The 22263-nt window shown below is 41.8% G+C and overlaps 1 protein-coding gene across 3 annotated transcripts in view; it reads right to left on the reverse strand.

Annotated features, from left to right (window-relative positions):
* cd2bp2 (CD2 (cytoplasmic tail) binding protein 2) overlaps window positions 1–18964 on the reverse strand; it is a 70995-nt gene extending 52031 nt beyond the window's left edge. The window contains exons 1-4 of one of the 3 annotated variants that reach the window (XM_069912880.1): window positions 17938–18128; window positions 5350–5408; window positions 5074–5194; window positions 4492–4649 (exon numbers count right to left, since the gene is read on the reverse strand). In XM_069912880.1, coding sequence (XP_069768981.1) covers window positions 4492–4649; window positions 5074–5194; window positions 5350–5408; window positions 17938–18085 — 486 coding nt within the window. In that variant the 5' untranslated portion in view covers window positions 18086–18128. Of the gene's footprint in view, window positions 1–4491; window positions 4650–5073; window positions 5195–5349; window positions 5409–17937; window positions 18129–18855 lie in introns of those variants that run through there. The other 2 variants (XM_069912881.1, XM_069912879.1) reach the window with 2 other exon arrangements.
* Between the last annotated feature and the right edge of the window lie 3299 nt (window positions 18965–22263).

The following is a 22263-nucleotide window of genomic DNA, read 5'->3' on the forward strand; positions in this document are numbered from 1 at the left end:
TAGATAACCTTTCCTTTAGAGAATGGGAAAAAAAAGGGATTAAAAGAATAGAAAATTGTTTTTCAGGAAGTAGATTCTTATCCTTTGAACAAATGAGAGATAAGTACAATATAACTGGAGATACAGCGCTGGCATATTACCAACTGAGATCCTACTTGAAGGATAAATTAGGAAGAAATTTGAGTTTGCCAGAGGGAAGTAACCTTGAATATGTGATTACAGATACAATGTTAATCAAAAGATTTATAACAAATATGTATATTAAACTGCAAGAAAAGGAGAATGAAAAAACAAATGGTAAAACTAAACAAAAATGGGAACAAGATTTAAATATAAAGATAAAAAAGGAAACATGGGAGAAATTATGTTCTGGAACGATGAGAAATACAATAAATACGAGGCTACGTATGATACAATATAACTGGTTACACAGACTATACATTACACCTCAAAAGTTAAATAAATGGGACCCAACAGTATCTGATAGATTTTTTCGATGTAAAAAAGAAATGGGAACAACAATTCATGCAATCTGGACATGTGAGAGAGTAGAAAAATTTTGGGAAGATCTCAATCAGATATTAAATAAAATAACAGAAAACAATATACCAAAGAATCCAGTGATCTTTCTCCTAAGTAACATAAAAAACAAAGAATTTGGAATTGATTTGGAGGATGCACAAAAAAGATTTGTTCATAGTGCAGAAATAGGCCCTTTCGGCCCTTCTAGTTTGTGCTGAATTATTATTCTCCCTAGTCCCACTGACCTGCACCCAGTCCATAGTCCTCCCATCCAAATTCCTCTTGACAAAAAATAGCATCACCACCTCAGCTCGTTCCTCACTCCCACCGCTCTCTGTGTGGAATAAGTTCCCCCTAAATTTTTCCCCTTTCACCCTTAACACAAGTCCTCTGGTTTGGATCTCACCTCCCCTCAGTGGTAAAAGCCGCCTACATTTCTACTTCTTCTTCTTCTTTCTTTCTTTGGCTTGACTTCGCAGACGAAGATTTATGGAGGGGTATGTCCACGTTTGCTGCAGGCTCGTTGATGACTGACAAGTCCGATGCGGGACAGACAGGAACGGTTGCAGTGGTTGCAAGGGAAAATTGGTTGGTTGGGGTTGGGTGTTGGGTTTTTCCTCCTTTGTCTTTTGTCAGTGAGGTGGGCTCTGCGGTCTTCTTCAAAGGAGGTTGCTGTCCGCCGAACTGTGAGGCGCCAAGATGCACGGTTGGAGGCGATATCAGCCCACTGGCGGTGGTCAATGTGGCAGGCACCAAGAGAATTCTTTAGGCAGTCCTTGTACTTCTTCTTTGGTGCACCTCTGTCTCGGTGGCCAGTGGAGAGCTCGCCATATAACACGATCTTGGGAAGGCGATGGTCCTCCATTCTGGAGACGTGACCCACCCAGCGCAGTTGGGTCATCAGCAGCGTGGATTCAATGCTTGCAGACTCTGACAGCTCGAGTACTTCGATGTTGGTGATGAAGTCACTCCAATGAATGTTGAGGATGGAGCGGAGACAGCGCTGATGAAAGCGTTCTAGGAGCCGTAGGTGATGCCGGTAGAGGACCCATGATTCGGAGCTGAACAGGAGCGTGGGTATGACAACGGCTCTGTAGACGCTGATCTTTGTGTGTTTCTTCAGGTGGTTGTTTTTCCAGACTCTTGTGTAGTCTTCCAAAGGCGCTATTTGCTGGATCAAATCTCCCCTCATCCTTCTACGCTCCAGGGAATAAAGTCTGAACCTGTTTAACCTTTCCATGTAACTAAGTTCCTGAAGTCCAGGCAATATCCTAGAAAATCTTCTCTGCATCTTTCTATCTTATTGAGATCTTTCCTGTGGTTCAGTGACCAAAACTGCACACAATGCTCCAAATGTGGCCTCACAAATGTCTTGTACAACTTTACCATAACAACTCAACTCCTGTACTCAATACTTCGATTTACGAAGGACAATGTGTCAAAAGCTCTCTTTACACCCTGTCCACCTGTGACGCCACTTTCAGGGAATTACCATAATTATTTGTGTATAATGCGACCTGTGTATAATGCAAACCCCCCCCCCCCCCATTTTTGAGGGGAAGAAGGGGGAATTTTTTTGTACCCCCTTTTATAATGCGACCCCCCCCCCCTTTTTATTGGCCCAAAATTATCATGGAAGTGCCACTTTGACAGGTTGTGGGAGAAAAGTGGTGTGTGCTGAATGAAATTATAAAATTATCATAATAAACATAATCAATTTATTGTTCAAAATATAAACGTAAATAAAAACATATTTTAAAATCCTTCAAAACCAGACTCATCATCATCAGATGCTCCAAAAAGTGTATCCCATTCTTCCCTATTGATCTTCTCATCTGTTTCCCAGCCTGTTGTTATTTCACATTCAGATTCATGTTCATAGTCTGAAGTAGTGATGGTACTTGCATCGTCCCCTAAAACATCATCTTTAGTCCCATCCATTTTGTTGCTGATTCCTGTCTTTAAAAAACTCAGAGAGACCATATTACTTGGAAGTGAATCCCAGGCCTGCTTCACCCAGGAAACAACAGTGGATAGGCGTGGTTTCTTGAGATTTCCCGCTGCTGTTTTCTCCACTTGGTCTGAGGCCATCCAGGAATTCCAGTCTTTTCTAACATGGTCCTTAAATGGCTTATTAAACACGACATCAAGGGGTTACAGTACACTTGTCAAGCCACCAGGAATAACAGCTCGGTGTATCTTGAATCACTTGAGCTGCTTCTTTGCTGCTTCAGTCAGATGGGCTTGAAACTGGTCCCACACTAAAATTGACAGTTTGTTTAAAAGAGATCCATGTCTTCTATTCCACACCTTCTCCAACCAGTTTGACACCCTCTTCATCCATCCACCCTTTGGAATGGCAGTGTACAAGAACACCTGGTGAGAACTTTTCTCCTTTTGGAATGGTCTTATGCTTAAAGATCACCATTGGCTGGAACTTGGACCCATCAGCTGAGCAGCACAAAACTACGGTGAAATGGGTCCTTTCATGACCTGTCGTCCTTACATAAACCGTCTTACTACCTACTTTGTCAATAGTTCTGTTACCAGGCATATCAAAACACAAGGTAATTTCATATTGCCGATATTATTCATATCAAAGTCATGCTCCATCCTTAACTTAATCACAAAATCATGAACACTAACGATCTTGTCATCTAAATCACTGGGAAGCTTCTGTGATATCTTGGTTCTCTGTTGTGTGGCCAGGGAGTACCTCTTCATAAACCTCTGACACCAACCATTTGACACCTTGAATGTGCCACTCACTCCATATTTGCGATCTTTCTGCAGTTTCCTAGCTTGAAGCTGGATAAGGAAACAAATGACAGTGTAGCCATCCTTTCTCTGCCTTTCTACCCAGTCAACCAGTGCCTTCTCCAGATCTGGATACAGAGCCTGCTTTTCCCTACGAGGACGTTTGGTCATGGGCAACTGGGCTATCTCTGATTTCTGTTTCCTCCAAAGCCTGATGTTACTCTCAGCAACGCTGAATTCTCTGGAGGCTGCACAGTCGTTATTGCTGCCTGCAGACTTTATCACTTTCAGCCTAAATGATGCATCATAAGCACAGCGTTTTCTCTTCGTTCCAGGAGAATACATCATGGATAGAAATTAGAGCAACAGCAAAATACGCGTTTTATGTGACCACCTCATGTGACCCCCTCCCCACTCACCCGCCAAGCCCCCCGAGTCACACTGCCAACTAGCACTCACCCAGCTGGCCGCCTGCCGACAACTGCGAGTTGCAGAAAAAAAATTTAAAATTCTACTCCCATGTATAATGCGACCCCCCCCCCCTTTTTCTGAGGGGAAAAAGGGGGTAAAATTTTTCACATTATACACAAATTTTTACTGTATGTATCTGTATCCCCAGATCCCTCTGTTCTACCCCACTCCTCAGTGTCCAACCATTCACCATGGACGTCCTTTCTTGGTTTGCCCTTCCAAAATGCAACACCTCACACTTGTCTGCATTAGATTCCATCGGCCATTTTTCCAGCTGGTCCAGAACCCTCTACAAACTTTGAAAACCTTCCTCTCTCTCCACGTCTCCAATCTCAGTGTCATCTGTAAACCAGCTAATCCACTTCACCACATGATCATCCAGATCATTGATATCAATGACAAACAACAATGGTCCCAGCACAGATCCCTGAGGGACACCACTAGTCACAGGCCTCCAGTCTGAGAAGCATCGTCCACCACTGCTCTCTGGCTTCTCCTGTTCAGCCATTGTCGAATCTACTTCACCATGAATACCCAACAACTGAACCTTTCTAACCTCCCATGTAGGACCTTGTCAAAGGCCTTACTAAACACCGAGGTCACCCCTCTTCACAAGAGCGTATCTGCGGGAGATGGGATGGGCTGATTGACCCATCGATCACGCCATAGCCTCTGAATTTGACCTGATTTCTGCGTTAATGCTTTTGGTCAAGCCATTGATGCCACCCCTCTCCCGCTCACCCAGTCGATGTTGTCCAGCCAATTGTCCCGTATCTCAGCCTCTTTCTTCAGGAAGTAGTTTCCCTCAGAGTCAAAGTGCCCTTCCTCCATCTCCTCCTCCAGGTTGAAAGGGGTGATCTGGATTCCCTGGTCATAATCGATGGTGGCGGATTCCTGACCTGGTGGAGTGGGGAGGGAGACAGTGATGATTGGCGATTCAGGGTGGGTCACCTGCCCCCTCTATCTCATCCCTGCTTCAACCTCCGGTTCTCTCTCTGCAGCCTCCTCCTCTCTAACCCATACCTTACCTCTCTCTCACCCCTCCTCCCCAACCCTCTCCCCCCTTTCCTGTCTCTCTCTCTCCCTTTCATCACTTTTCCCTCCTCCTCTTTCTTTCACCCTACCTTCTCCCCTCCCTCTCACTCCCTATCCAATAAAAGGGGGAGAAGGAATAGAAGGGGGAGTAGGGGGAATGGGAGGGAGGGGAGTGGAAACAGGGAAGAAGAGAAACGGGGTGTGGGCCCAGGCCCCTCCCTGACCCTATCCCCAAACTTTGACCTCACCCCAAACCTGACCTCTTTATGACCGGCGATCCCTGTTCACCTTCAATGTCCTCTGCGGCCAAGATATCGTACTTGTCGACATCTTCGCTTTCATCCTCCTCGTCACTGTCGAGGGAGTGCTTGCCCTTGAAACGGCTGCCAGGACCCCCGCTTGTTGGGACCTGAGGGGAGACGGGGTGGAGAGGGGGAGAGAGGTGGGGAAGGGGAGAGGGGAGAGAGGGGAACAAGAGGTGGGGAAGAAAGGGGAGGAGTGGGAGAGAGTGAACAAGATGCTCCAGCCACACCAAAGTGCAGTTCAGAGACAGGCTCCATTTACCTGCTCCTGATCGCCGCACCCCACCTCGAATGAGACCTTACGTTTTGACATCCTCTGAGCTGAGAAAGATTCAGGAGAAAACACATAGATTACATATTCACATCATAGCATGTCTTCCCTCCCCCTTGTTCCATCACACTCCAGGGGTGGGACACAGAGTGAAGCTCCCTCTCCCCCCGTCCCATTACACACTCCTGGGGTGGTACACAGAGTGAAGCTCCCTCTCCCCCTTCCCGTCACACTCTCCCGAGGTGGGACTCAGAGTGAAGCTCCCTCTACCCCCCTCCCATCACACACTCCTGGGGTGGGACACAGAGTGAAACACCCTCTGCCCCGTCCCATCACACACTCCCGGGGTGGGACACAGAGTGAAACTCCTTCTCCCCTACCCATCACACACTCCTGGGGTGGGACACAGAGTGAAGATCCCTCTACCCCCCCTCCTGTCACACACTCCTGGGGTGGGACACAGAGTGAAACTCCTTCTCCCCTACCCATCACACCCTCCCGAGGTGGGTCACACAGTGAAGTTCCCTCTCCCCACCCCCCCCCCCACCCCGTCCCGTCACACACTCCCGGGATGGGACATAGAGTGAAGCTCCCTCTCCCCCACTCCTGGAATTAAGTTATTAGGAGAGGAGGCGGATACACTGGGACGTTTAGAACAGAGAACATTACAGCATGAAATAGTTCTGGTCACCTTACAACATCAATGCAATAGAGAGGGTGCAGAGGATATTTAACATATAACACTACAGCAGTCCAAACCCTTCAGCCCTCCTTGTTGTGCCAACCCATATATTCCTACAAAAAATATACTAACCCCTCCCTACACCGTAATCCTCTATTTTTCTTCCGTCCGTGTGCCTGAGTCTTAAATGCCCCCAATGTTCCAGCCTCCACCACCATCCCCAACAAGGCATTCCAGGTCCCCACAACTTTCTGTGTAAAAAAACTTCTCCCACGTCTCCCCTAAACTTCCCTCCCTCCACTTTGTGCACTCGTCCTCCAGTGTTTGCTGATCTCGCCCTGGGAAACAGGCACTGACTGTCCACCCAATCAATACCTCTCAGAATCTTGTCGACCTCAATCAAGTCTCCTCGGAGGGGAGTCACGTGATGGAGTAGTGGCCGGTCGGGGAACTCCAGCCCTCTCCGGAAAAGTTTAAAAAAAAACACAGAAAACACAAAGGAACAAACACAAAAATTAAAATAAAGTGAAAGTAAAGGTGGGAAGAAAATGGCAGCGAAGAAAGAAAAGTCGAAAGCAACGGGAAGAAGAGAAGAAGAAAAGACATCGGAAGAAGAAGGTGAAGGCCTTACCTGTCCGAGGAGGCCTGCTGTGGAGAGAGAAGCCCACTCCCTCAGGTCAGTCGAAGTCCCAGGCTCGGGACGACAAAAATGGCTCGCGGAGCCAAGCAAAAGTGCGCAACCGCGCATGCGCAATGCGCAAGACAAAAAAAAACACTGACGGGAGGGGGGACCAGCTGAGGAGTCGATCTCCACAGCTGAGAATGACAGCCACAGCACAACAACAAGATAACATAGAAAACAACAAGAACAAGAAAGAGAGTAAAAAGGAATGAAGGAAACAACAGATGACCAACCCAGAGGAAGAAGAAGAAGAACACAGAGAAATGGAAGAAGGGAAAGGCAAGACAATGGATATATTTTTTTTATAGAATATATGGAATCAGTAAAAGAATGGCAATCACAAGAATTTAGTGAAATAAAAAGAAGAATTAAAAGTACAAAAGAAAAAATGAATAGATTAGAGATGGTCATGTCAGATATAGGAAAAAGAGTGGACAAGGTGGAAGAATGAGAAACAGCCGTAGAAATGGAAGTAGAGGACTTAAAAGAGAAATTAGAAGAATCTAATAAAAAAGTTAGAGACACAAGAGCTGTTAGCTCAGAAGATAGACATAATGGAAAATTATAATAGAAGAAATAATATAAAGATAGTTGGCCTTAAGAAAGATGAAGAAGGCAAGAATATGAGAGAATTTATAAAAGATTGGATCCCCAGGGTCCTAAGAAGACCAAAATTACAGGAAGAAATGGAAATAGAAAGGGCACATAGAACATTAGCCCCTAAAGCACAGCCACAACAAAAACCAAGATCCATTTTAGGAAAATTCCCAAGATATAGAACAAAAGAAAATATATTGGAGAAAGCAATGAAGAAAATAAGAGAAGACAAAAAGCCACTGGAATACAAAGGTCAAAAAATGTTTTTCTATCCAGACATAAGTTTTGAACTCCTGAAGAAGAGAAAGGAGTTAAATACATCAAAAGCGATCCTATGGAAAAAAGGATATAAATTTATGCTAAAGTACTGGAGGAAGCACGAAAATTTGCAGAACTACAAGACAGACAGAGAGATGAAGACATGTAACGAGAGCAAAAATGACCACGAACTATATGGATGTGTGTATATGGGTGTATATATATAGGTGTGTATGTATATATGTGTGCACATGAGTGTATGCGTGTTTAAAGGAAAATATATAGAATATAGATAAGAATTAATAAGGGAAAGAAAGGGAAGAGAGGAAGTAAGGAGGAAATTAAGAGAGTGACCTTTGTTGTATATGAAAATTAAAATCTTTTCTTGGGGGGGGCTGGGTGGGGAGAAGTTACGGTCAGTGCAAAATCAGTTGACGCTTGCGAGTGAATTCGCAAATCCAAATGGAGAGGGGAGATGTGGTTGCCCGACAAGGGATAAAGGACAACTCAGGAAGGGGAGGGGATAGTGGGGTTAAAGAAATTTTAGATAGGAGAATAAGGGAAATGTTTGATGTTTTAGAAATGTTGTCTTATAAAGTGTCCAAAAAAAAGAAAGCAGAAATGGATAAGAACGAAAGGTGATGATGAGCAAACGGAAAGGAAAGATAAACAAAGTATGAAATGGCTATGTTGAACAATATGACTTTAAATATTAACGGAATACATAACCAAATCAAAAGGAAGAAACTGCTAAATTTACTGAAAAAAGAAAAAATTGATATAACATTCGTGCAAGAAACACACTTAACTGAAATGGAGCACAAGAAATTAAAGAGAGATTGGATAGGACATGTAACAGCAGCGTCATATAATTCAAAAGCTAGAGGAATAGCTATATTAATCAGTAAAAATGTACCAATTAAAATAGAAGAGGAAATAATAGATCCAGCAGGGAGATATGCAATCATAAAATGTCAGATATATTCGGAGTTTTGGAATTTACTCAATGTATATTCACCTAACGAAGAAGATCAAAAATTTATGCAAGATATTTTGTTGAAGATAGCAGACACGCATTCACCCTTGATATTGACAATAGAGTTAGAGGACATCCCTCCAAGAATGCATAGATGGAGATTAAACTCAAAAGGCAGGATTTTAGAGAATTAATTGAAAGACAAATTAAAATGTATTTTGAAATAAATACGGAATCAGTGAAAGGTAAGTTTATACTATGGGACGCAATGAAAGCGTTCATCAGAGGGCAAATAATAGGTTATGTAACCAAGATGAAGAAGGACTACAATCAGGAAACAGAGCAGTTGGAAAGGGAAATAGCAAATAATAGAAAAACAATTAGCAATGAAGGAAGACACAACTAAAAGAAGAGAATTGGCAGATAAAAAAATAAAATATGAAACACTACAAACATATAAAGTAGAGAAGAACATAATGAAGACAAAACAGAAATATTATGAACTAGGTAAAAAAACACACAAAATCTTAGCATGGCAGCTTAAGACAGAGCAAACTAAGAAAATGGTATTGGCAACAAGGAAAAAAGACAAACAAATTACATATAATCCAAAAGAAATTAAGGAAAACTTCAGAGAATTCTATGAACAATTATACCGAACTGAAAACGAAGGGAAAGAAGGGAAAATAGATGAATTTTTGACTAAAATTGAACTACCAAAACTACAAATAGAGGAACAAAATAAATTAACAGAACCATTTGGAACAGTAGAAATACAAGAGATAATAAAAAAATTACCAAATAATAAGACACCAGGAGAGGATGGACTCCCAATAGAATTCTACAAAACATTTAAAGATCTAATAATACCGCCCCTCCTGGATGTAATCAACCAGATTGATGAGACACAAAACTTACCAGATTCATGTAAAACAGCAATAATTACAGTGATACTAAAACAAGGGAAAGATCCACTCTCACCAGCGTCATATAGACCAATATCTCTGCTAAACACAGATTATAAGATAATAGCTAAACTATTAGCAAACAGATTAGCAGAACAGGTACCGAAAATGGTAAATTTAGACCAAACTGGATTTATCAAAAAAAGACGCACAACAGACAATATTTGTAAATTTATTAACTTAATTCAGGCAGTAGAAGGAAATAAAGCACCGGCAGTAGCAGTTGCTTTAGACGCAGAGAAGGCCTTCGACAGAGTAGAATGGAATTACTTGTTCAAAGTATTGCAAAAATTCAGTTTACCGGAGTATATTAATTGGATTAAAGTATTATATGAGGGACCGTTAGCGAAAGTGACAGTAAATGGACATGTATCAAAGCAATTTAACTTAAGCAGGTCAACGCGGCAGGGATGCCCACTATCACCATTATTGTTTGCGCTAGCTATAGAACCACTAGCAGAATCGATAAGAATAGATAATAATATAAAAGGAATAAAAATAAAAGACAGGGAATATAAAATCAGTCTATTTGCGGATGATGTGATAGTGTACTTAACAGAACCAGAACTATCAATAAAAGAACTATATAAGAAATTGAAGGAATATGGAGAAGTGTCGGGATACAAGATAAACGTAAATAAAAGTGAAGCAATGCCTATGAATAACGCGGATTTCTCAAAATTTAAGGAGGAATCCCCATTCAGATGGCAAATGCAGGCAATAAGATACCTAGGTGTGCAAATAAACAAAAATCTAGGCCAATTATATAAACTCAATTACAATCCACTAATGAAAAAATTACAGGACGATCATCCCAAAATTTTTCTACTTTCTCACATGTCCAGATTGCATGAATTGTTGTTCCCATTTCTTTTTTACATCAAAAACATCTATCCGATACTGTTGGGTCCCATTTATTTAACTTTGGAGGTGTAATGTATAGCCTGTGTATCCAGTTATATTGCATCATACGTAACCTCGTATTTATTGTATTTCTCATCATTCCAGAACATAACTTCTCCCATGTTTCCTTTTTTATCTTTATATTTAAATCTTATCCCCATTTTTGTTTAGTTTTACCATTTGTTTCCTCATTCTCCTTTTCTTGCAGTTTAATATACATATTCGTTATAAATCTTTTGATTATCATTGTATCTGTAATGACATATTAAAGTTACTTCCCTGTGGTAAACTCAGACTGCTTCCTAATTTGTCCTTCAAGTAGGATCTCAATTGGTAATATGCCAGCACTGTATCTTGAGTTATATTGTATTTATCTTTCATTTGTTCAAAGGATAATAATCTATTTCCTGAAAAACAATTTTCTATTCTTTTGATCCCTTTTTTCTCCCATTCTCTAAAGGAAAGGTTATCTATTGTAAAAGGGAGTAACTTATTTTGCGTCAATATTAGTTTTGGTAATTGATAATTTGTTTTATTCCTTTCTACATGAATCTTTTTCCAAATATTGAGTAGATGATGTAATACTGGAGAACTTCGATGTTGTACCAATTTTTCATCCCATTTATATAATATGTGTTCAGGTATCTTTTCCCCTATTTTATCTAATTCTAATCTAGTCCAATCTGGCTTTTCCCTTGTTTGATAAAAATCTGATAGGTATCTTAATTGTGCGGCTCTATAATAATTTTTAAAGTTTGGCAGTTGTAAGCCTCCTTGTTTATGCCATTCTGTTAATATATCTAGTGCTATCCTCGGTTTCCCCCTTTCCATAAAAATTTCCTTATTATTTTCTTTAACTCCTTGAAGAATTTCTCTGTCAAGTGTATTGGCAATGCCTGAAATAGGTATAATATCCTTGGGAAAATGTTCATTTTAATACAGTTTATCCTTCCTATTAGTGTTAGTGGTAAATCTTTCCAATGCTCTAAATCGTCCTGTAATTTTTTCATTAGTGGATAATAATTGAGTTCATATAGTTGGCCGAGATTTTTATTTATTTGTATACCTAGGTATCTTATTGCTTGCATTTGCCATCTGAATGGTGATTCCTTCTTAAATTTTGAGAAATCCGCATTGCTTCACTTTTATTTACGTTTATCTTGTATCCCGACACTTCTCCATATTCCTTCAATTTCTTATATAATTCTTTCATTGATAGTTCTGGTTCTGTTAAGTATACTATAACATCATCCGCAAATAAACTGATTTTATATTCCTTGTCTTTTATTTTTATTCCTTTTATATTATTTTCTGTTCTTATCAATTCTGCTAGTGGTTCTATAGCTAACGCGAACAATAAGGGTGATAGTGGGCATCCCTGCCGTGTTGACCTGCTTAAGTTAAATTGCTTTGATATATATCCATTTACTGTCACTTTCGCCAATGGTCCCTTATATAATGCTTTAATCCAATTAATATACTTCTCTGGTAAACTGAATTTTTGCAATTCTTTGAATAAATAATTCCATTCTACTCTGTCAAAGGCCTTCTCTGCGTCTAAACCAACTGCTACTGTTGGCGCTTTACTCCCTTCTACTGCATGAATTAAGTTAATAAATTTACAAATATTGTCTGTTGTGCGTCTTTTTTTAATAAATCCAGTTTGGTCTAGATTTACTATTTTTGGTACATAGTCGGCTAATCTGTTTGCTAATAGTTTAGCTATTATCTTATAATCTGTGTTAAGTAATGATATTGGTCTATATGACGCTGGTGCGAGTGGTTCTTTCCCTTGCTTTAGTATTACTGTAATTATTGCGGTTTAACATGAATCTGGTAAACTTTGTGTTTTATCAATCTGGTTGATTACTTCCAGGAGGGGAGGAATTAATAAATCTTTAAATGTTTTATAGAATTCTATTGGGAATCCATCATCTCCTGGTGTTTTATTATTTGGTAATTTTTTTATTACCTCTTATATTTCTACTATTTCAAATGGTTCTGTTAATTTATTTTGTTCCTCTATTTGTAGTTTTGGTAGTTCAATTTTAGTTAGAAATTCATCTATTTTCCCTTCTTTCCCTTCGTTTTCAGTTTGGTATAATTGTTCATAGAATTCTCGAAAGTTTTCCTTGATCTCCTTTGGATTATATGTGATTTGTTTGTCTTTTTTCCTTGATGCCAATACCATTTTCTTAGCTTGTTCTCTCTTAAGCTGCCATGCTAGAATTATGTGCGTTTTTTCCCCTAGTTCATAATATTTCTGCTTTGTCTTCATTATATTCTTCTCCACCTTATGTTTGTAGTGTTTCATATTCTATTTTTTTTATCTGCCAATTCTCTTCCTTTAGTTGTATCTTCCTTCTATATTCTATATTTACTATTTTTCTATATTTACTATTTCCCTTTCCAACTGCTCTGTTTCCTGATTATAGTCCTTCTTCATCTTGGTTACATAACTTATTATTTGCCCTCTAATGAACGCTTTCATTGCATCCCATAGTATAAACTTATCTTTCACTGATTCCGTATTTATTTCAAAATACATTTTAATTTGTCTTTCAATGAATTCTCTAAAATCCTGCCTTTTGAGTAACATGGAGTTTAATCTCCATCTATACATTCTTGGAGGGATGTCCTCTAACTTTATTGTCAATATTAAGGGTGAATGGTCCGATAATATTCTAGCTTTATATTCTGTTTTTCTTACTCTATCTTGCATACGAGCTGATAACAAAAATAGGTCTATCCTTGAGTATGTTTTATGTCTAGCCGAGTAATATGAATATTCCTTTTCATTTGGGTGTTGTTTCCTCCATATATCCAAAAGTTGCATTTCTTGCATCGATTTAATTATAAATTTGGTTACTTTGTTCTTTCTGTTAATTTTTTTCCCAGTTTTTTCCATATTTGAATCCAAATTCAGGTTGAAATCCCCTCCTATTAATATGTTCCCTTGCATATCTGCTATCTTCAAAAAAATATCTTGCATAAACTTTTGATCTTCTTCGTTAGATGAATATACATTGAGTAGATTCCAAAACTCGGAATATATCTGACATTTTATCATTACATATCTCCCTGCTGGATCTATTATTTCTACTTCTATTTTAATTGGCACATTTTTACTAATTAATATAGCTACTCCTCTTGCTTTTGAATTATACGACGCTGCTGTTACGTGTCCTACCCAATCTCTCTTTAATTTCTTGTGCTCCAATTCAGTTAAATGTGTTTCTTGCACAAATGCTATATCAATTTTTTCTTTTTTCAGTAAATTTAGCAGTTTCTTCCTTTTAATTTGGTTATGTATTCCATTGATATTTAAAGTCATATAGTTCAGCGTAGCCATTTTATACTTTGTTTATCTTCCCTTTCCGTTTCTCCATCATCACCTTTCCTTCTTATCCATTTCTGCTTTCTTCTTTTGAACACTTTATAAGACAACATTTCTAAAACATCAAACATTTTCCTTATTCTCCTATTTAAAACTTCTTTAACCCCATTCTCCCCTCCTCCTCCTGAGTTGTCCTTTATCCCTGGTCGGACAACCACATCCCCCCTCTCCATTTGAATTTGCGAATTCACTCGCAAACGTCAGCTGATTTTGCAGTGACCGTAACTCCTCCCCACCCAGCCCCCCCAGAAAAGATTTCAATTTTCATATGTAACAAAGGTCACTCTTTTAATTCCCTCCTTATTCCCTCTATTCCATTTCCCTCCCTTATTAATTCTTGTCTATACTCTATATATTTTCCTCTAAATACGGATACAATCATGTATGCACACTATATATATCTATATACATATATAGATATATATCTATATATATCTATATACATATATAGATATATATCTATATATATATCTATATATATCTATAGATATAGATATCTATATATATATATATATAGATATCTATATATCTATATCTATAGATATAGATATCTATATCTATATATCTATATCTATAGATATAGATATATCTATCTATAGATATAGATATATATAGATAGATATATCTATCTATAGATATAAATATCTATAGATAGATATATCTATCTATAGATATAGATATATAGATATCTATATATCTATATCTATAGATATAGATATATCTATCTATATCTATAGATATATATAGATAGATATATCTATCTATAGATATAGATATCTATATCTATAGATATCTATATCTATCTACATATATATATCTATCTACATATATATATATATATCTATATCTATAGATAGATATATCTATATATATATAGATAGATATATATATATATAAACACATATACCCCTTTACACACATACATATAGATCGTGGTCATTTTTACTCTTATTACATGTCTTCATCTCTCTGCTTGTTTTGTAGTTGTTCTGCAAATTTCCTTGCTTCCCCTGGATCCGAGAATAGTCTGTTTTGTTGCCCTGGAATAATTATTTTAAGTACCGCTGGGTACCTTAACATAAACTTATATCCTTTTTTCCATAAGATCGTTTTCGCTGTATTGAACTCCTTCCTCTTCTTCAGGAGTTCAAAACTTATGTCTGGATAGAAAAAAAATTTTTGACCTTTATATTCCAGTGGCTTTTTGTCCTCTCTTACTTTCTTCATTGCTTTCTCCAATATATTTTCTCTTGTTGTATATCTTAAGAATTTTACTAAAATGGATCTTGGTTTTTGCTGCGGTTGTGGTTTTGGCGCTAAAGTTCTATGTGCTCTCTCTATTTCCATTTCTTCCTGTAATTCTGGTCTTCCCAGGACCCTGGGGATCCAATCTTTTATAAATTCTCTCATATTCTTGCCTTCTTCATCTTCCTTAAGGCCCACTATCTTTATATTATTTCTTCTATTATAGTTTTCTATTATATCTATCTTCTGAGGTAACAGTTCCTGTGCCTCTTTTGCTTTTTTATTAGATTCTTCTAATTTCTTTTTTAAGTCTTCTACTTCCATATCTACAAATGTTTCTCGTTTTTCCATATTTTCCACTTTTTGCCAATTCTGATATGGCCACTTCCATTTTATTCATTTTTTCTTCTGCATTCTTAATTCTTCTTTTTATCTCATCAAATTCTTGTAGTTGCCATTCTTTCACTGATTCCATTCTTTTCTTTTGAAAAAAGCTACATCCATTGTCTTGCTTTTCTCTTCTTCTTCCACTTCTTTCTGTTCTTCTTCTTCTTCCTCTGGGTTGACCATCTGTTGTTTCCTTGTTTTCTTTTTACCCTCTTCTTTCTTGTTGTCGCTATTGTCTGTGTTCTGCATCTGCTGCTGTGCTGCAGGTGTCTCTCTCAGCTGTGGAGATCGACTCCGCAGCTGTTCCCCCCTCCCGTCAGTGTTTTTTTTCATGCGCGGTTGCGCACTTTTACTCGGCTCTGCGAGCCATTTTTGTTGTCCCGAGCCCGGGACTTCCACTGACCTATGGGAGCGGGCTTCTCTCTCCGCGGCGGGCCTCTTCAGACAGGTAAGGCCTTCAGCTTCTTCTTCCGACGTCTTTCCTTCTTTTCTTCCCGTTGTTTTTGGTTTTTCTTTCTTCGCTGCAATTTTCTCTACACTTTTACTTTCACTTTGTTTTGGTTTTTAAGTTTGTGCCTTTGCTTTTTCTCTATCTTTTTTTAACTTTTCTGGAGAGGGCTGGAGTTCCCCTACCGGCCACTACTCCATCACGTGACTCCTCTTTGACGGGTTTAATGTATCTTATATTCTGAACTTTAAATGAATGGGAGGGGAGGTAGGGAGGGTGGGATGGGAAGAGGGAGGGGGGGGAGAAAACGACACTGTATATATTTGAAAAGGAAAATGTATGTATCTTGATCAATGTGGTTTATCGTGTGAAAAATATTTTTTTTTTTTAAATCAAGTCTCCTCTCATCCTTCTACGCTCCAAAGAGCAAAGTCCCAACTCTACGAACCTTGCCCCATAAAACTTGTTTCCCAATCCAGCCAATGTCCTGGTGAATCTCCTCTGTCCCCTCTCCGTTGCTTCCACATCTTTCCTGTAATGAGGCGACCAGAAATGGACACAGTTCTCTCAGTGTTCTGCAGCCCGCAGAAAGAGGATCACAGGAAGAGAGTGAAAATAGATTTAAATTGATGGGAGTCACTATCCTGGAAGACCTTTCCTGGAACCAACACACCAATGGCATCGTGAAGAAAGCTCATCGGCAGCTCTACTTCTTCAGGAGTTTTGTGGAGGTTTGGTACGACACCAGAAACCCTAGCAATTTCTACATAGGTGCAGTTGAAACTGTGCTGACCAGCTCCATCATGGTCTGGTACAGGGACACCAATACCCCTGAGCGTAAAGCCCTGACAAAGGTAGTGGACACAGCTCAGGCAAACCTTCCCCACTATTGAGAACATCTACATGGAATGCTGCCATCAGAGGGCAGCAGCAATCATCAAAGACCTACTCCACCCAGCACATGCTCTGTCCTCGCTGCTGACGTCAGGAAAGAGGTATAGTTGCCAAAAGACTAGCATGACCAGTGTCAGAAACAGCTGCTACCCCATCATCAGACTCTTCAACAACAAACTCAGTCAGGGACTCATTTAAGGACTCTTACTTGAGCACTTTATTGATTTTCATGCATTGACAGTATTTTGTTTCCAGGTTTTTTTTTTGCACTGCCAATTAGTGGTAATTTTTCTGGGCCTGCAGGAAAATAGAATCTCAGGGTTGTATGTGATGTGTACTCTGACAGTAAATCTGAAATCTAAGTGGGGTCTCACTAGAGATTTGTAGAGTTCCAACATGACCCGACTCCTGAACCCAATCACCCGACTAATGAATCCCAGCATCCCACAGGCCTTCATAACTATCCTATCAACCTGTGTGGCGACCTTGAGGGATGTAGGGATCTGGACCCTATGGTCCCTCTGTTGATCGACACTTGAAGTATCCGACCATGAACCCTGGACTCAGCCTCCTGGTTTGCCCTTCAAAAATGCATCACCTCACACTCATCTAGATGAAACTCTATCTGCCACTTTCTTGTCCAACTCTGCATCCTGTCGATATCGTCTTGTAACCTTCAGCTCCATCCACAACTCATCCAATCTCTTATCAATCGCCATCCTTCCACCTCCTCACCCAGGTCACAAATAGCAGGGGTCCCAGAGAGCAGGGGAATGGAGAACCAGTGGCATTCTGCAGGGTCCTACTGCCCTGTCATGAGGCTGACAACTCCAGACAGTCAGTGAAAGGGGCCGACTTTTTTTTAATATCCTGCTCCAACGGAGGTTAGTGCCCAACTTGTGCACCAACCTTAAGGGGTGCATGGCCTTGGGTTTTTTTGCACTACCAGTTAGTGTTAACTCTGCGTCACCCACAGGAATAATGAATCTCAGGGTTGCTTGTGATATCATGTAGGTATTCTGACAATAAATCTGAAATTTGGACCCCCAAGGTCCCTCTGTTCATCCACACGCTGAAATAACTGACCATTAACCCTGTACTCAGTCTTCGGGTTTGTCCTTCCAAAAAATCCCAGCTCTACTCACCCTTGTTCCTGGTTTCTCCCTGGAGTGCAGAAGGCAGAGGAGAGAAGCCTAATGGGAGGTTTATAAAACCTCGAGGGACCTGGAGAAGATGGCTGGTCAATCTTTTTCCCCCAATGGACTGGAGAGCCAGAAATGTCGAGGATATCATTTCAAGATGGGGGAAGGGCGAGGAAAGATTTAGTAGGACTTTAAAGCAGGTTTTTCAACAGAAGGTGCTGGGTGTGTGGATCGAGCTGCCAGTGGAAGTGGCAAGGGGGGGGGGGTGATGGGGATGATTACAATGTTCAAAAGACAATTTACAGAAACAAATCGATGGAAAAGATTCTGATTATCTCCTATATCAACATATCCCCAGAGTCAGACCACAACGGAGGAACTGAACACAGTTGCAAGTCACCGTATCCCACACCAGGAGCACCGCACACAGTTCCCGGTCTCTGTATCCTACACCGGGAGCACCTCGCAGTTTCTGGTCTCCGCATCCCACACCGCGAGCACCGCGCGCAGTTCCCAGTCTCTGTATCCCACACTGAGAGCACCGCACAATACCCCAGTCTCCATATCACTGGGGGGGGGGGGGTCAGGGTGTCGTAGGAGCGAGAGAGAGAGAGAGACTTAGACCGAGGATGAGGAACAGAGGTGGACTCCCAAGGGGCCACGACGGCGCCTGCGCAGCGGAGCCTTTCGTCCAAGAAAGCCGGCACTCCGCGCGCCTGCTCACTGGGCCTATACGGCATCCCGGCACGCTTTCCCCCCCCCCCCCCCCCCCCCCCCCCCCCCACTCAACAGCGCGCCGCCTGCGCACACGGCGCTCGGCCTAACGCCGCACCGATCGCCACCGGCCGCCTCCTAGCCCCAGCAACGAGAGGCAAAGGCGAGGGCCAGGGCTTCCTTCCCCGCCAGCAGCCGCTCATTTACCCTCCTGTTGCCGCCGCAGCCACCTCCGGACCACCAACGGGCTCCCCGGCCCAACTTCCAGGGCAAGTCAATCTAGAGGCGGGTCTGTCACCCCTGGTAACCGTCCGTCAATAACGCTGCGTCACCTCCGTTATGACATCACCCCCCCCCCCCCCGCCTGTAAAGCAGAATCAGCCACCAGCTAATCACGGCCTCGCGACCACGTGGATCGACTGCCCTGCCCAACACCCACCCACCCGACGTCTGAATCGCTCAGGGCAAACAACGCCCTGTAACGTTCACGCCGTCCCCGGCCGTCGCCTGGGGCAACCGTCCATCACCTCCAACCTCCTTGTCAATCAAGCCTGCAAGTATTGCACACTCCACAGCCAGTCCAATGCAGAACGTTCGGGGCAAAGAGTCTTTTCCCTGATTTGCCCCTGGGCTGCACAGTTTTACATTTGCAATCAAATAATTCACACGTCATTAAAGTTCACTTTATTCAAGGATATTTGCGGACATTTTGGATTTTTTATATCATCCCCCTAATGTTCAGGACATTTGGCTTCACAGGTGTTGGTGAGCACTCATGGTCTGTTTAATTGGAGCAGGTATAAGAGAGTGAGGCTTGCCGCGAAGCTTTTGAAGATGTCAGCGCAGCAGCCTCTCCAGATTGGACCGGGTTCTGCTATAATTCTTTAAAGCCGCTTTCAGGTGCATTCTCCAGGAGAGGCATTTCGGAGCGCACTTTGGTTGCGTGGGATGTCAGGGTAGGGGTAGCCGGCGCAGGACATCGAGGCACGGGCAGTGGGGAGGGGGGCTGTCAGGCGCGGTGAGTTGGGTCGCCGGCTGATTGCTATCAGCCTGCCCCTGAGCAGCCGCTTTCAGGGACAGTTCTCTGCTGCGGGCACGGAGCCTCTGCTGCAGGGATGGGGTTTCCAGTCTTCGGTGCCGCTCTTTGTTGGAGGCCGGGGACGTCATGGCACGTTCTGAAAAGGGAGTGCCCTTGTGTCTGGAGCAGCGGTGCCGTGTGCCTGTTTGGGGCATCTTGGATCGTGGGTCCTTGTGGCTATTGTGAGAGATGGGAAAATTGACCTAAAATTATGAACATGGAAGAAACTAAAGTTCATCAGTAAAATGGCTGAAACCAGTTCAAACAGGATAAGTTTGGGGCTTAGGATGCAGGAAAGCAGAGTCAGCACGATTAACATAAGAATCTTCTATCCTTTGTGACAAGACCATAGGACTAAGATAAGGAATGGTAAGGTACAATAGAATGTAGGAAGTTGAGGTAGTCTGGATCAGATAAGGGTCTCCTAGCCCTGGACAGAAGTACCAAGTCATACATTTCTAATTAGCTAACCATACACAGATTTATACATATGAAATTAGCCAACCCTAGATAGAATGAGTCAACTCTGCATATCAAGAGACTGTAGCCCCGAGAATCAGGAAGGTGTGAATAAGGACAATGACATGAAGGGACACCGACAGGATAACCCCCCCTGGTTCTCCAAGTATACTGAAATTGCACGTAGGCAGGCAGGATTGCCTAATGCCAAACCTCTCCAGCAGGAGGCAGAAGAATGTAAGGGGGAGGGTATTCCTACACTGAAATCAACTGTATAAAAGTTGGGTGAGCCCCAGTGTGTGTGTGTATTCCCAGGGTAAGGGGAAGCACCCAACTTTGCATTGTTGTAGTAATAAATGTTCTTTGTTCTCAATTTTTGTCTCGAGCAATTTCTTTAAAGGTACTTTAATTCCTAACACTGATGATGTCGAGACTGGGGCTCCTGTGGATTGTGAACTGCCTGGTGGTGTCTTCACTCTCAGCTATCGGGCTTTTAACGTTCCGAGTCCATATGATTGAAACTTGCCTCCACTGTGTCCATGGCCTCGTTTTTGTTCATTACGGTTCTGTTCACACAGTTTCTGTCACTTGTTGTCCCGTGTCGTTGCAGCGCGGTTTGCGCTGGTCTGGTTTAGTCTCGTGTCATTTACTGGAGGTCCCTGGTTTGGAGGAACATTGTCTCGATTTTTAACTGGTTTAAAAATGCCAAACAAAGGCGACTAGAACTTGATCACTTTTGGAGTCAACAGTTGCCATTTTTTGACACGAGGACCAGAGACGGTTGAAGAGCCCATTACGAGGCTGAACAACAAGAATTAAACAGCGAGGACATCAATCGTTTGGAACATCGAAGGAGGAGGTTATCAGGATGTGGCCATGGATGTTGTCCCTTGCACGGTAGAAAGGCCTTTGGCGAGGTCCCAAGATTCAAGTAATTATCGCAGTAATAAAACAGGGCCACGTTTATATTAAATTTCTTTTTGGCTGCTGTAAGGTGACAGATACGTTCCCAGCAGGAATTGAGTCCCTCCGCTCCGCCAGTCACGTGTCTCCCCCGCCCAGTCACCCCACCCCGCCGCCGCCGCAGCCTTCGTGGGTTCCTCGCCTCGAGTTGCCGGCAGCCCTGGCCCCTCGGCCGCAGAGCCCCCTTGCTGATCCGCCGCGGTGGTCACCATCCCCACGGGATTGTCTCCTCTGCTTCACCCTCAAAGATGGGGGTTGGTGTCGGACTCTGGCTTTACCTTACTCTTAATTTAGTCTATGTGTGATCTGAGTCCAGCATGTTCTTTGAATGAAGTGATAGGAGAAGGTATTCGGTTCAACAGTCAATTTATTACACAGCACAAGAATAAAACTTAACAGAGCTCTGGGTCAGTCGTTAGTTCATAGGTCACCTGCACAGTGAGCTATTCCCCAAGACTGACCCCTATTGTCCAGTTGGCTCAGTTTATATAGATCAACCTTATCATACAGAACAAAAGTTGGCTTCCTTTGCTAGATCTTTTTGCATAAGGTTATCACAAGTCATCTCCTGTTTTGCAGATATCTGGGGTGTAGCGCTTCCATCTTAATCCTCCAGGCCAGACTATCCTGTTGTTTTGATCAGAAATTAATTCATCCCCAGTCTAATCACCATTCTGTTCCTGTCTGGCCAAATTCTGCTGTTCTCTTTAACACCTCCTCATGCCTTAATCTTCCTCCTAGACTGGTTTTCCATTCCCTTTGTTTCTTGCAGGCCATTCTTTGTTCTGATCTGGCCTGTGTCTCCTGTGCTACCCACCACCTCCTTCAGTTTGAGCATTCCTCCTAAATCGTTTTATGCATTTCCTCTCCCTGTAGTTTGGGAGCAGACAATTTTGCTCAGCCAACTTTGCTCCATGCTGTGATTGCCACTTAATCACATTCCTCTTTTTCCCTGACCCATGCAGTAAATATAAAATTATTAATTAATCATTTCTTTCATAATGTTTTAACCCCTAGATTCCAACAGTCCCCCTTTTGGTCTCATGAAAATGAGACCAACCACCAGTTAACTTATGGGACCAAGACCTCAGGAGTTTTTGCAAGGACCGGCATCT

This window comes from Narcine bancroftii, unplaced genomic scaffold, assembly GCF_036971445.1.
Source record: "Narcine bancroftii isolate sNarBan1 unplaced genomic scaffold, sNarBan1.hap1 Scaffold_254, whole genome shotgun sequence".
In the NCBI taxonomy this organism is placed as follows: Eukaryota; Metazoa; Chordata; class Chondrichthyes; order Torpediniformes; family Narcinidae; genus Narcine; species Narcine bancroftii.